Here is a 13528-nt window from a genome sequence, read left to right on the forward strand (position 1 = left end):
TAATAATAATAAAAATCCATACTTGATGCTGGCATTGAACCTCGATCCCCCAGCACAGCAAACCAATGCTCTAACCATTAGGCCATAATCACACATGAACTACCATTGTTCCAATGCCAACTAGCTCTTTAAAATGATCACTGCATCAGTATAATGGTGATTTCCACACTATGACACTTTGGTACTATGGGGACTGCCTAGAAGTGGGCGGTAAATTTAAGACGAAATGATGAAATACAAGGCAACACAAGAGTTGTCACATTGCCTAGCAAGAGTGCACAAGAGCACATTCGTGCACGCCAGTTTCCATTAGGGCAAAGATGTAAGAATGAAATCGGCAAGTTTATAGCGTTTCATTAACCATTTCAAAAAAGTGTTGCTTTACAAACATTTCAAAATGTGCATTGGATATGCATAATATTTTAAATTCTGTGATGAAGCGAAGTATGTGTGTTTCTGTAAAAGACCTCTGTATACAGCAGAAGGAGGTGCTGTGCTCTCAGCCATGATGCCCTCAGATGTTTGGAAGTTGTTTTTTCAAGTCACAGGTACAGTGACCGATGATTAGGTGCTCAGGGACTTGTTACAATGGCCCTGTCATTAAAAAGGTAGAACAGACAGCCAGGACATGTTCTGCAGATGTCTATGTGGCAATCTGGTGAATTTTCACACAGGCCATACTGGAAAAAAAAAAAATGATAAACCAACAACAACGCAAGATAAAGTACTGCTTCTGTACAACTATTTATTCATCAAACTGAATGAAACAATCAAATGAGAAGAAATGTGCTTTCAGTGGGTCGAGGCAGCACTTATGGTACATTATAGCAATCCTGCACTTACAAAAAATAGGACATTTTTTTTCCCCCTTGATTATTTACAGGGCCGTGTCAACCACTGTACGGTGAGACAAAGAGGGAAGGGAGGGATTCAGAGACTGTTATTGTAGTATCGTGGGTCGTGTGGTGAAGGTGGCGTGCTGTAGCTATTTCTGCTAGTCGTGCCTGATGACTCAGCTGCACTGGACTCGTTCTCATTCATCTGCCGCAGTTTCATCCAGATGTCTAGGGTCGACGACGTCGGCGTCGATGGTCCACTGCTAGACACGAACGATGGTGGCCCACTCCATATCATACCTGAAAACACCCCAGGATCCCCTGAAACTTGCTTTCATATAGCAGCTTGCACACTCCTGGTTTTCAAACTTCACTCACAATTATTGCCCAAGGGAGATCAAACGCTGGCAACAACGTAGTGCAAAACTGTGCAGTGACATGCGATGTGAAAAGGTCCTGCACTATGAGCAAGTGAAAAACCACTGAACGTATCTGTTTGCCTTCGGTATAACTTAAGTATTTTTGTTTCATACTTAGCAGGCGACACTGTAGATGCTGTGCAAGTAGTGCAGTCGCAGAACCCTTGGTGTGCTTTGCCGTGCAGTTATTTTTCATCTGCAAGCAACACATTCTATGAAATATTAACTATGTACTCCATATACGAATGTTACAACAATTTGCGAACGTAAGGTTACGTCAAACTGCCCATTATTTGCAAACGTGTGCTTCCAGTGTGCAACATACTAGTATCAGAGAAAAACCATTGGACTGGTACTAAGTTTTGGTCACAACTGCAAAGCAATGTGATGTGGCCACTGGTCGCGGAAACACTGCTTGTCACGCCACTTGTTTGATGGTAAATAGGTTCAGATACGCAATGCCTTCCATGCAATAATTACGTCACATCTTGCTATATAAAAACATGAGACTTAACTTTACGTTGACTTACATGACACATAGCCTACAGCTTTCTTCCATACATAAAGTACTTGGGAGCAAAGTATAGTAGGCTTGCTTTACTAACATTTGTATCAAGCTACCAACAGCTTATGCTCGCCCTATCAATGCAAGGAGAAAAAGGCTTGCTTACTGCTTGAAGGTGATGCAACAGGAAGGGCTGAGAACTGGCTGTTGCTATATGTGGATCCGGGAATGGGCACCTTGGGAACAGAGCTCAGGAGCAGCCTGTACGTTGCACTAGTCACCTTGCCCAGAAACTGGTCCAACTGATGCAGGGACAGCGCGTTGTGCAGCGTTTCCAAGGGCCGGATTGATGGCACGCTCACTATGCCATCTGCGATGTGCATGCAAACCACGTCACATTACCAATGATGCCTGTTGAGTGTCACCGATGAAAAGATCACCGCCCAAGCACTCCGTACAGATGGTTAAGCAGCAGAGCTGAAATGTGCGGCCCCAGTGTTAATCCCGGCGGTTCATTAAATTTAGACTCAGTAGGCTGCCAGGTCCTCGGTATGCAGTAGCTGCTTGCGCTCGACTGCACGAGCCTGTTCTTGTGCCCAGGCTGCAGCATCAGCACAGTGTAGACAAGCTCGTTCCCGATTGGTGAGCTTAGACTGGAACTTATCGGCAACAACCGCATTGTCAGAAACAGTGGGAACTAATTGGCGAATCGGTGATGCAAGAACCATCACAAACTGCCATGGGTATACACTATGAAATAACACAGATTCTGCTCGCGGTGTTGCTGATAAAAAGCTGCCTGTTCCTCAGGAGTACGTATGACAAGTGGCCTACCCATCTCAAAGCCAGAGAGAAACTGCTGTGTGCATGCTTGGCTGTGATAGCAAGCAATGACACTACTGGTGCAGCTAATCGCAGGCCTCTCTTTCTTCTTTTTTCTTTATGCACATGGGCATGGGGCTGCAGCAGAGGAGTTTTCAATGACAGGTGACAGACGAATGGATGAATCGGCTAGCCATATACAACTTCGCTGTAAAAGCATATTGAAAATTTCAACATTGATGGGTGTTGTGAGCGTCGCATCTGGAAAAAGATGGTGGCAGTTATTACAGCCAAGCTTGCTCTTTTGACCTTTTACTGCACCTTGTTGCGGCCATTAATATCTGTGGTACATGACAGCAAGCATTTAACAAACTAAACAGCTTTATACAATAAGCGAAACTATAATGCCATGTAATGTTTCGTTAGCAGTGTTTTCCCATCCTTTGCATCACCAATATTCCAGCTGCCTCTAATCTACTCTGCAGACTAAACCAGCCTGCCCTTAGAACATAAGGCCTTGGGGAAGCTAACAACATTCGCATTTACCTCTGGATTGATAACACAACATTCAAACAAAACAAGCTCGATGACTTCTGCACTACTTCCATAAACTATGCATGAATCATCTTTACTGGCCTCTTCAACCCTATATTCTTGGGCAATTTAGCTTTAAAAGAAGTGAAGGACAATGCAATCTTTCGCTGCTAGGCAATTTCATGGTGCGTGCACACTGCAAGCGTGCAATTTTTTGGGTCACTTTGCCAATAAAAATGTATATCTGTTGTAAGGGCATGCATGACCCAGCATAAATGTGTTAACTTAGTGCTGCTGCAGAAAGCAGTAAAAAGGAGCTTTTATATACAGCACCTTCAACATGGCAGTGTGCATGTAGCCAAGCAGAAATGCTTAATTAATAGCAGGAGTTTCAAAATTGATCTGCACAGATACTGGCAGTTCTGTAGATAGCCCTTTCGACTTTCCATGAGCACCTAAATCAATGCATGCCACCTCCCCTTACCCCCTACTGATACCTGCCAAGTTTCGAGAAACAAAATCCGGGAGATTTTCTGACTTGGGGAGGGGGGCAGTTAGAGACACAGTTTACTTACCTGTCCTGCTCTTAGTAGTGATGCATACTTAATATTTTTTCACAACAAACCTCTTGTAACCATTATTACATGAGGGTGAGCTAGTTTGTGGAATAATGCTTCAGCCACTTATCCCAAGGGGGCTAAAATGTGGGCTGTACAAAGGCTGCCTGATCAAGACTCCCAGCTTATACGTTGACATAAGTTGCAAGCGACAAATACTGGTGTTTTGCCATTGAAATGGGCAAACTAGCTGCAACCTCTGTCAGCTTATTTAGATAAGAGTGGCAGCCCATGCTGCACGCATGTTTTTGCTGTACTAACACTGCCAATGACACCAAGCCAAAGCTACCATTACATCCAAAACTTGAGTTCACAATTCTCCTTGCAGACTGCAAATAAAAATGTACCTCAAGACAAAGCCAACTCGGCGACACTGCCAAGTTTCACCATATTTGTATTTTCGCAATGGACGGTTATGTGACAATGTCCTCACCAGCAACAGCAGTAGGAAAAAGATTTTTCAAGTCTGGAGCGCTGGAAGAACCACTGATCACTGCCGTACTAAACAGGCTCCCAGATGAACCTAGAATGAGTTGAGACAAGAATTTTTTCCAAACTTTCACGTAAATGGTTTGGGCAATGGGAGACAGCATATGGCAAGGAAACTTTTGTCAGCTATGGCAATTAGACAAGCATTCATGCAGCATGTGAAGTGTGTGGTACTGAAACACTGCTATCTAATGCATGCACTAGAGTAGTTGGGGGCAAAAAACTAAAATTGTGCAAGGGCACTATCGATATCGCCATCAGCAGTGTACTTTAAGGCTGCTGCAGGGCAGAGGCCATGGGTATCAAATTACCTAGGTTTTGCAGTATCTCCAAACGTAACTTCACACATCTTGACCTACCCCCACCAAACCTAACTGTCTTTATTTTCCCATAGCTCCCATTCTGTTGCTATTATAGACCAGCATTTAGCTTTGCATTACGTAACCTGCCTAATCCCACTTCTTTCCCAAAATTTCAGCTATATTGTCACGCAACCATATTTCATCTACGATCCCTATTTCCATCTTCCTATTTCTTAACATATGCCTATCATTTCTTTCCCATCAGTAAATGCACAGTTCTCTGCTCCTCTTCAAGTCTTTTTTTCATTACTTTCCGAGTGCATGAGCCATATACTCCACAGTACTGGCAAAAGACAGTTTTTAAGGATACTGATAAGCTATCATTACTTGAGAGGGACTGCCGAGCAAGTTTACACCAGTTTTTATTCTTTTGTGTATTTCATTGTGATGATCTAGGTCCTGGTACCCAGTGGCTACTTAGCCTATGAGCATAACTCTTTGACAGCTTCAAGAGGTAGACTACTCATTGTATCACTAAAGGGTTCAATATTAGAGCAGCACAAATTTCAGGTTCAAGCAGAAACACAGTGCACAAAATTCCTCACATTTTCAAGTGCTGCACATAAGGTGCTGCTACGTAAAAGGAACAAAAATTTGGCATATTTAGTTAAATAGATGAATAAAAGGGGTGGTGCAAGAAACAAGCATGCACGCAACCAGCTTCACTTAAAGTGGAAAGTTAAAAATGTGTCATAAAAACCATGCAAAAAACACGCAAAGAGACACGGGGTGATCACTTACCAAAGACCTTAGGGAGGTCAGCAACACTGCAAATCCTCAGATAGGAGCTCAATTGCCCTGGGACAGAATGACGGTGTCTGTGAAAGCCATCTAAAAGCATGGAACCAACAACAAAAAGCGCACGGTCTTGGTCAACCAGAAGAACACCACACACCTCTCACCAAGTGTCCAGAAACGAAGCAGTGATGAACAGAAGAGGAAAGAAAGCCCCGGACATGCACTAGCGTGTTGTCGTTGCAGAAGAGGCTCTCTAACCTCGAGACCAAAAAGAAAAAAGGCAGTCAAGTCTGACAGGCAGCCAATATAGTGACCAGAATAAAAGAGAATGATGAAGACAAGAACACTGAAGCAATGGATCATCAGAGAAAAGGAAGAACGAAAGAAAAGCGGTGAGAGCAGCTGAGCATACAAAGCTTGTAGGTTGGCTTTTCCAGCCACAGGACACGTGCAACATGAAAGCAACATACACATGAAAAGAGCAGGAAAAAAAGAAAGAATAAAGTGAGGGAAAAAAATAAGAATGAGGGCACTGAGTACACCAAAGAGAAAAGGCAACAAGCCAAGCAAACAAACCTGGAAATGAAAATCAATGCAGCAAAACTAGCAAAAAGGGGCAGTAAGGAAATTTCAGGAGGATGAAGATTTATCTGGAGTACAGCAGTGGTGTCTGTGGTGCTCTGCTGGGCAGCAAGCCGTGAATTGCCAACACGCACTTGTCACGCCAGTAAAAATAATAAAAAAGTGGAATGAAGTGCTGCTGCACAGCGCATCAACATACTCAACATCTCATGAGCACCTGAAATGCAACAGCCTCAAATCAACACATCAGCAATGGGAGATGGCACTTTCCAGTGTTCAGCAACACTGTGAGGTATTTCTTTTATTTTCTTCATTGTTTAAAGAGACATTAAGGACAAACACTAAATGCTAGACAAAAGTTTAGGCTAGACTGCTGAATTGTTCTACAATTCTCTTTGCATCTACTGAACCTAGAGAGGTGACAGGGTGATTGAGAAAAACCTAAGCAAGGGCCAAATTCGGTCTTCCTCACTTGCAAGCATTATGCTAATGCCATACTTGGACCACGTCTGAAGTACTGTAGCAGTAGCTAATGTTATGTGTAATTATGCACCACCGTAAACTGAAATGCGAACAGGTAAAGACGGATCGGAATGCCCATTATATGTAATTGCATGAGAGTACTACAAATGTAGTTGAGTAGAACTTGTTGCTGGGCGAGTTGGTTGGGATCTAAAGAATGCATTGTTGTGCCAAAAAAGGAAAATAAGAACTTGGGAAGGAAGAGTACGAAACGACAGATTGAGCGCTGAACTTCAACTGATTTTATTCTTACAGCAGGGCAGGGAGAATGAACAAATGCGCATGCGTACATCAATGTTGCCTAGAGCGATTCCAGTGACGTTTTTAACAGTTGCAACTCGTTTTCAAACAGAAAAACAGACATGTCACTAATACAACTCGTGCCTCTCTCTTTAATGAGATGTGCCTCCAAAAGTTCTCTTGTTAACGTATCACCACTCCTGCCAAGTATCTTTATCTCGCACAGCAGTGGCTGGCATCTGCCTTCCAGGCAAACCGTGCAATGCGCAGGTAAATGCGCATTACCTTTATTGATTACAGACAATTCATGCTCCCGGGCCCGGTCATTAACACATTTCCCCGTTTGTCCAACGTAGGATTTCCCACATTTTAGCAGTATTTCGTATATAACGCCCGTCACACACGTACTGTCTAGTGTACTTTTTCTGGCATCCTGACTTTTTGTCAACGCGGCTTTTTCTGTAGACGTAGTTGATTTTTTTTACTCAGTGCCTCAACAGGAAATGTGTGCCTCTGTTAGGGATTGCATTGACCGCAACAGCCCAGTAGATTTTCAGAATCTAGTGGGCATATCCATTGACAATTTTATGGTTTTATTGGAATTTTACTTAAAGTCTACTTTTATTTCTTTTAACGATGAGTTGTATGTTCAACGACAAGGGATATGCATCGGGTCCTGCATTGCTCCTGTGCTGTGTGACATTTTCTTGGCTTCAATTGACCGCGACCTGCACAGTACCTTTGACGATAGGTTCTACCTTAAGGCTTTTAGATATGTCGATGGTTTTTTAATTCTTTTAAAAAGTAACCATGATTTTACCGATGACTAGTGCATTAGCCAGGTCTTAGATGTTTTTAGACTACATGGGAAGGGCATGCTATTTACACATGAAATCCCTTCCCATGGCACTCTTCAGTTTTTAGATCTGTCTTTATTTTTTGACAAAGACCACGTATGTTGGCAGTATAGCCCACGTGCCCAAAAGGAATTGCTACCGTATGACTCGGCACACTCAAAGTTAGTTAAAAGAGGAATAGTCACTCTTTGCCTTGAATCTGCTCTCATGAAGTCGTGCCCCCACGCGTTGCAGACTAGCTTTGATAAGCAATTGGCGAGGCTACACACAGCCGGCTACCCGAGCTCGGTCGTGGGGGCGGTGTCTAAGACATTGCTCCAGAAGGTGAAGGGAAAAAGGCATACGCCTAGGCCCGACCAAAAACAAGGCAAACCCGCAGTGGTACCATACGTCCACAAGCTTTCCCACAACTTGAAGAAAGTCGCTACTAGGTTTGGTGTGCCAGTTGTTTTCTCGGCACCACGCAAGTTGGCTGGACTGTGACCTCGCATAAGCAGCGTTGACAAAAAGTCAGGATGCCAGAAAAAGCACACTAGACAGTACGTGAAATGTGTGACGGGCGTTATATACGAAATATCGCTAAAATGTGGGAAATCCTACGTTGGACAAACGGGAAGATGTGTTAATGACCGGGCCCGGGAGCATGAATTGTCTGTAATCAATAAAGGTAAGGCGCATTTACCTGCACATTGCACGGTTTGCCTGGAAGGCAGATGCCAGCCACTGCTGCGCGAGATAAAGATACTTGGCAGGAGTGGTGATACGTTAGCAAGAGAACTTTTGGAGGCATATCACATTAAAGAGAGAGGCACGAGTTGTATTAGTGACACGTCTGTTTTTCTGTTTGAAAACGGGTTGCAACTGTTAAAAACGTCACTGGAATCGCTCTAGGCAACACTGATGTACGCATGCGCATTTGTTCATTCTCCCTGCCCTGCTGTAAGAATAAAATCAGTTGAAGTTCAGCGCTCAATCTGCCGTTTCGTACTCTTCCTTCCCAAGTCCTTATTTTCCTTTTTAGTCGCAACAATGTATTCTTTAGAGTACTACAACATGCAATAGCATCGTGTAGTTTAGGTGTATCTTTTGAAACTTGAATTCAGCTGTTACAAATGCAGTCGTTTTCAGCTTGTTCACATTGAAATTTATGCTGTCGGTATGGTAGAACACGCACGCAGACACGCACGCAGACATATGTGAATGGACGTGTGCCAAGTGACCCAACAGCTAGGTTTACTGTGACCTGTCCTACATCCTCTGACAAACCAGCAGCAGCTACATTTGGAGAAAAGGATGTTTGGAACGAGTTGCTTGTCATCATTCTGCAATTATGTGAAGCCAGTGAGGCCAGTAGTTGCTGACAGCATGTGGAATGTTCATCAGCAACACACAATCCACACTCAGTGTGATTAAAGTAGTGATGGCATCCACAGCACAAGAATGGCTTACACAGGTTTGCTAAACCATTCCTGCACTCTACGTCGTCCATTGCAACTGACTACCGATTAACCCACTTGTTGACCATAATTGACTTGCAGCTGTTTATATTACACCTTCTACTACAGCCTCTGAACTTCAAATCCATTTAAAGAAAGGGCAACAATCCTTCATGCTCTCTGAAGTCTTGAGGCTCTAGGGATGCAATGGAAGAAGTATCAGATAGCCTAGAGCCAATCTCTACCACAAATTTCGTGTCCTGCATATTTCTGACAAAGTGCATAGCATCATGCAGCAATTAAGTATGAACATGAGAAAACAAACGCCTTTTCTATTCCATATTTAACGGGATAGTGACACCGATGCGCTTCATTCGCAGTCACTTAAGGCTTGGAGCTCAAGCACATTTAGCAACCGGTTATGCCGCTGTCACACAATTTTACATCTAATTAATTAATTAAAGCTGTGATATTATGTGACAACATAATTATATTACATAATTATATTGAAACAGGTGTTCTCTACACCATTCCTTCCCAACTGCACTATATTTCAGCATGATAGTACATACCGAAAATCTGAGGACACCTAAGCACTTATGAGTAGTGAATGCCGAAGCATTATTGCCCAATTAAATGTTGCTGAGTGGTCCTTCGAGTTTTGCGCTGCAAGTAATGTTTTAGAGTTCTGCTGCGGCTCACTTTCTTTTTTTTTGTAATTTTTATGTTAGCATGCTGGCTGTAGACCGGAATGATTTGGGCCATATTGCCGAGAAATCAAGAACGCCGCATTCCACCAATGTCCTGTGTGACAAGAGACCAAAGAAGAAGCAGCGGCCAACATTGGGGCATCGATGCGACACCCTGCGGCATCGCGGTGCCATATCCGCTCTGTTGAAGCGCACTGGTGGTGTGGGGTCACGTAGCTGCCCTCTCCCCTCACACGACACCTGGCATGCTATTGCAGCAGCAGGTGTTCCGTTTTGCCTGCTGTGCTCCATCAAGGCCAGAGCCAGCAAGCGAGAGCCAGTGTCACGAGTGACGCTGTTTTGTTGCTACAGACGCGGTGCCACATTTTTCGCTCAATGGGACATTTTTCGCATCAATAAAGAAATCTGGTTACAGATGCAGAGGGTGGTGTTGCCACCATTCTTACGTTCTGGTGATTTCTGGCACGCCAAAGCAGTCATCTTATTCCAGAATACTTAATCTTTCAATCTGCTTCAACTTCACGTTTGTTTTTGAAGCCTCTTTGAGCACAGCAACTTGTTAAGTAAACAAAGTACACTAAACTATTGTGTTCAAGAGTGAGTAAGGTGTTGATGCAAGACAGAAAAAACGCACACAGAGTAACTCAAAGGAGTGTGCTTTAATAGTACTACAGAAGTGACTATCATCGATTTTAACAGAAACGGCTGGTGGCACAGGAGCATGTCATGCGCATTCTGTCTGCTTTGTGAGTAGAGACTACGGAAAATGCCATTATCCTAAAAACACCAAGTGGCTGCTTCCATATTTCTCACTGTCCCAGGCACTTTTCCTGCTCCTTTTATCCTCGTCACTACTATAAGCTTTTCTTTATATGACTTAATCTTGTTCAACGCATACGCCACACTGTGTGAGAAACAATTCGGTTTCCATATGTTACCATTATGAGCTTAAGGTTAGTCAGTACGACGTAGCACTTGGAATCAAGGAAGGTCCAATGTAGGGTTTCTGGTTTCGATTGTGGCGCAGAAGCTGACATTTGACAGCTTCTACAACCTGGAGCAATACTGTGGGTTATGAAGGATACTATTGCGGAGAGCTCCGAGTTAATTTTCATCTCCCGTTTATTTTTTTACGCTTAGATCTCAATCTAATTATACACAAACACTTATGCATTGTACCCCCAACAAAATACAGCTGCCACTGCTAGGAATTACACTCCTGACTTTGTGCTCAGCAGGTGAATGCCACAGCCACAGAACCACTGTGGTCCGTGATGCACAACCTTCATATCACTGTGTTACGTGACAACATGTGGTGGACAATGCTTGGCAGTACCAGGCAAGCTGGGGAAGATAAGAAAGACTATAAAGTCAGCAAGAGGCAGCGAGAAGTTCAAGCCTCTACAACATAACCTACAAGCCGTTCAAGCTTAAAGAAGAGAAGGCTTGGTGCAAGTTGGTCTGTGGTAGGCATGCAACAGGGTTTGGGTAGGCTTTAAGAATTCAGTTAGCTTTCCTTTTTCACAATGTGGTGTGAATAGCTTACATACTTCAGAATATTTAAATAGCAAACATAAGGGCTCAAGGCAGGATTAAATGAAACTTCCAAACTAGAAATATAAACAATAGAATCATTTGAAAAAAAAAAATAATATAATGAGAGTCCATAGCATTCAAAAGTACAAAGCAAGCTCTACTGTATCCTCTAAAGCAGATTCAGCCTCAGAAAGTACTACACAAGGTGCTGCTTGTAAAGTGAAGAAGAATTTTTCGTACACTACACTTTTCCTTCATGCAAATAGGGAAATGTGTCTAATGTTCAGGAGCAGAAATGAAGCTTATGTTTTTAATACACAATGTATTAATGATAAAGCACGTGCAATAGCCACAGCAGCAGCAATAAGCATGCTGGTTAACAGCAGAGTCCCATATAAGAAGTAAATGAGGTGTTAATTTGGAGTGCTGTATCATCATGCAAACATGCATGAACACAATAGGAGACACACAGAATAAAAAAGTCGCTTTAACGTGGCTTAAAAGGGAGGCAAGAACAGGTCAAGCAGCCAGTCAATAAACTGAAACAATGACTACTTAATTCTCCTGCAATCAACTGATGATGATGATGGTAAACTAGTGGTGCTTTTTATACTGGGTATATTTCGGGCGCCACGATTTAACAGTATTCCACGAAACAATGCAAAATGTCAGCACCTTTAATTAATAATGGTCAGTGTGCCGTGAGTGTGCCTATTGTGACTATTGTGACAGGCACGATTAAAGGTTAAACATCAAATAGCACTATTCTGCCATCTGCTGCAAGCTTTTACAAATTATAACATTGCATAATTCAATAAAAAACTTCCTTGCCCATCTTAGGAGGCAGTAGTGCAGTATGCAAATCATATTAGTGTTCGTGCTGTTTATTCTGGCATGTCTACAGCAAAGCTGAGAGATTTCCGAGCAGCATTGATTTCACGCTAAAAACTAAACAAGCGTCGAGTATAGGTAGTGGCCACTTTCTCCCAGAAAATGGCCACACCTTGATCGCCAGTTTGTTTACCATAATTCTATAGTAGTAGAAAAGCCCCTTTTCTAGCTTAAAAACATAATTAACTTCGAAATATGTCAATGGTGCATTTGCTTGTGTATGAAATATTTGTAGTGTAAGCAACCAGATAGTGCACAGCACACGGCTTGCCTGGCTCACCTTTGTCTACCTTTGGAGGCTCTGCGGTATCGCTGTCCAAACTCCTCGGTCGTTGGCTGTCCGAGTTACATCGCACAATTGGGTATAGCTTAAGATGCTCATCTCCAGGTGCTGTTAATTAGAAGAAATATGTGAACAGACAATTGGTGTGTCAGTTGCAATGGTCTGTCTTATTTAATGCCACTTAAAACTGCACCAAGGCAGCTACATCTTAATCCTACAAGACAAAAACACAGGAAAGCTTCATTAAGAATGGCAACATAAAGATTCTGAACCCTATTTTTGAAGCTACATGTCCATAATCTTTTCCAAAGGTTTCTACACCACCTTTTTCCTGATGCGAGCTACCATTTGGTTATGTTATGGTAGGTTCTTTGTACACTAAAGCTTTGAAACTATAGACTGCTGATGACATAACAGACCTATCACATGGTCCATAATAATCTTTTAATGCGCTCAGCAGCTCTAAAACTTCAAGCCAAAGCATTTAATTTTCTCTGTCATCAAGTCACGAAAGCATTTAAAATGTGGCTCTGCGATGATGATGTAATAATACCAGCGCTTATGCTACAGCGGAACATCCACAAGCTGCGTATGCCAATATCATTTTGCCAAGATTTTGCCAATATATTCATAACTTGCACATACATTCAACATTTAGTGACATTATCCCATTACCTTGTTTTTGCATTTGTTGCCAGTATACAATATAAGTGCAACCAAGAGTCACTAAACATTCTATTAAGTAAAAGCTCATTCGTATGTTGCCACCCTTTGGAAAGTACGCAGTGAGCACTAAAGAGCACCAGGGCACACTTCAGTTGACACAGAAGCACATGAACACACACACAAGTGTGTGCGCACGCACACACATGCACACACACAAACACACACGCACACACACACGCGCGTGTGCGCACACACACACACACACACACATGCACACACACAAACACGCACACACACACACACACACACACACACACACAACTTTTCCAAAAACAATATCAGACTTTTTACCTTTCATGAGGACAACAGTATGGGTAGCTGCAGGTTTGGGTGCGGTGGTGACAGCTTTAGTGTGCACTACAATGAAATACACAGCTACAAGTTGCAACGCAGGTTGCAAAAGAAACGATACACTAAAAACAC

At 42.8% G+C, this 13528-nt stretch overlaps 1 protein-coding gene across 24 annotated transcripts in view; it reads right to left on the bottom strand.

Annotated features, from left to right (window-relative positions):
• Positions 1-725: 725 nt before the first annotated feature.
• The window catches only part of l(1)G0196 (inositol hexakisphosphate and diphosphoinositol-pentakisphosphate kinase), an 82397-nt gene continuing 69594 nt past the window's right edge, over positions 726-13528 (bottom strand). For 12 of the 24 annotated variants that reach the window (XM_075692689.1, XM_075692690.1, XM_075692700.1 and 9 more), the window contains 7 exons: positions 13397-13462; positions 12377-12487; positions 5480-5575; positions 5326-5382; positions 4167-4256; positions 1927-2130; positions 726-1157 (listed from right to left, as the gene is read on the bottom strand). In XM_075692689.1, the coding sequence (XP_075548804.1) occupies positions 931-1157; positions 1927-2130; positions 4167-4256; positions 5326-5382; positions 5480-5575; positions 12377-12487; positions 13397-13462 (851 nt within the window). In that variant the 3' untranslated portion in view covers positions 726-930. Of the gene's footprint in view, positions 1158-1926; positions 2131-4166; positions 4257-5325; positions 5416-5479; positions 5581-12376; positions 12488-13396; positions 13463-13528 lie in introns of those variants that run through there. The other 12 variants (XM_075692712.1, XM_075692702.1, XM_075692692.1 and 9 more) reach the window with 11 other exon arrangements.

Source organism: Dermacentor variabilis, chromosome 5 (assembly GCF_050947875.1).
Source record: "Dermacentor variabilis isolate Ectoservices chromosome 5, ASM5094787v1, whole genome shotgun sequence".
In the NCBI taxonomy this organism is placed as follows: domain Eukaryota; kingdom Metazoa; phylum Arthropoda; class Arachnida; order Ixodida; family Ixodidae; genus Dermacentor; species Dermacentor variabilis.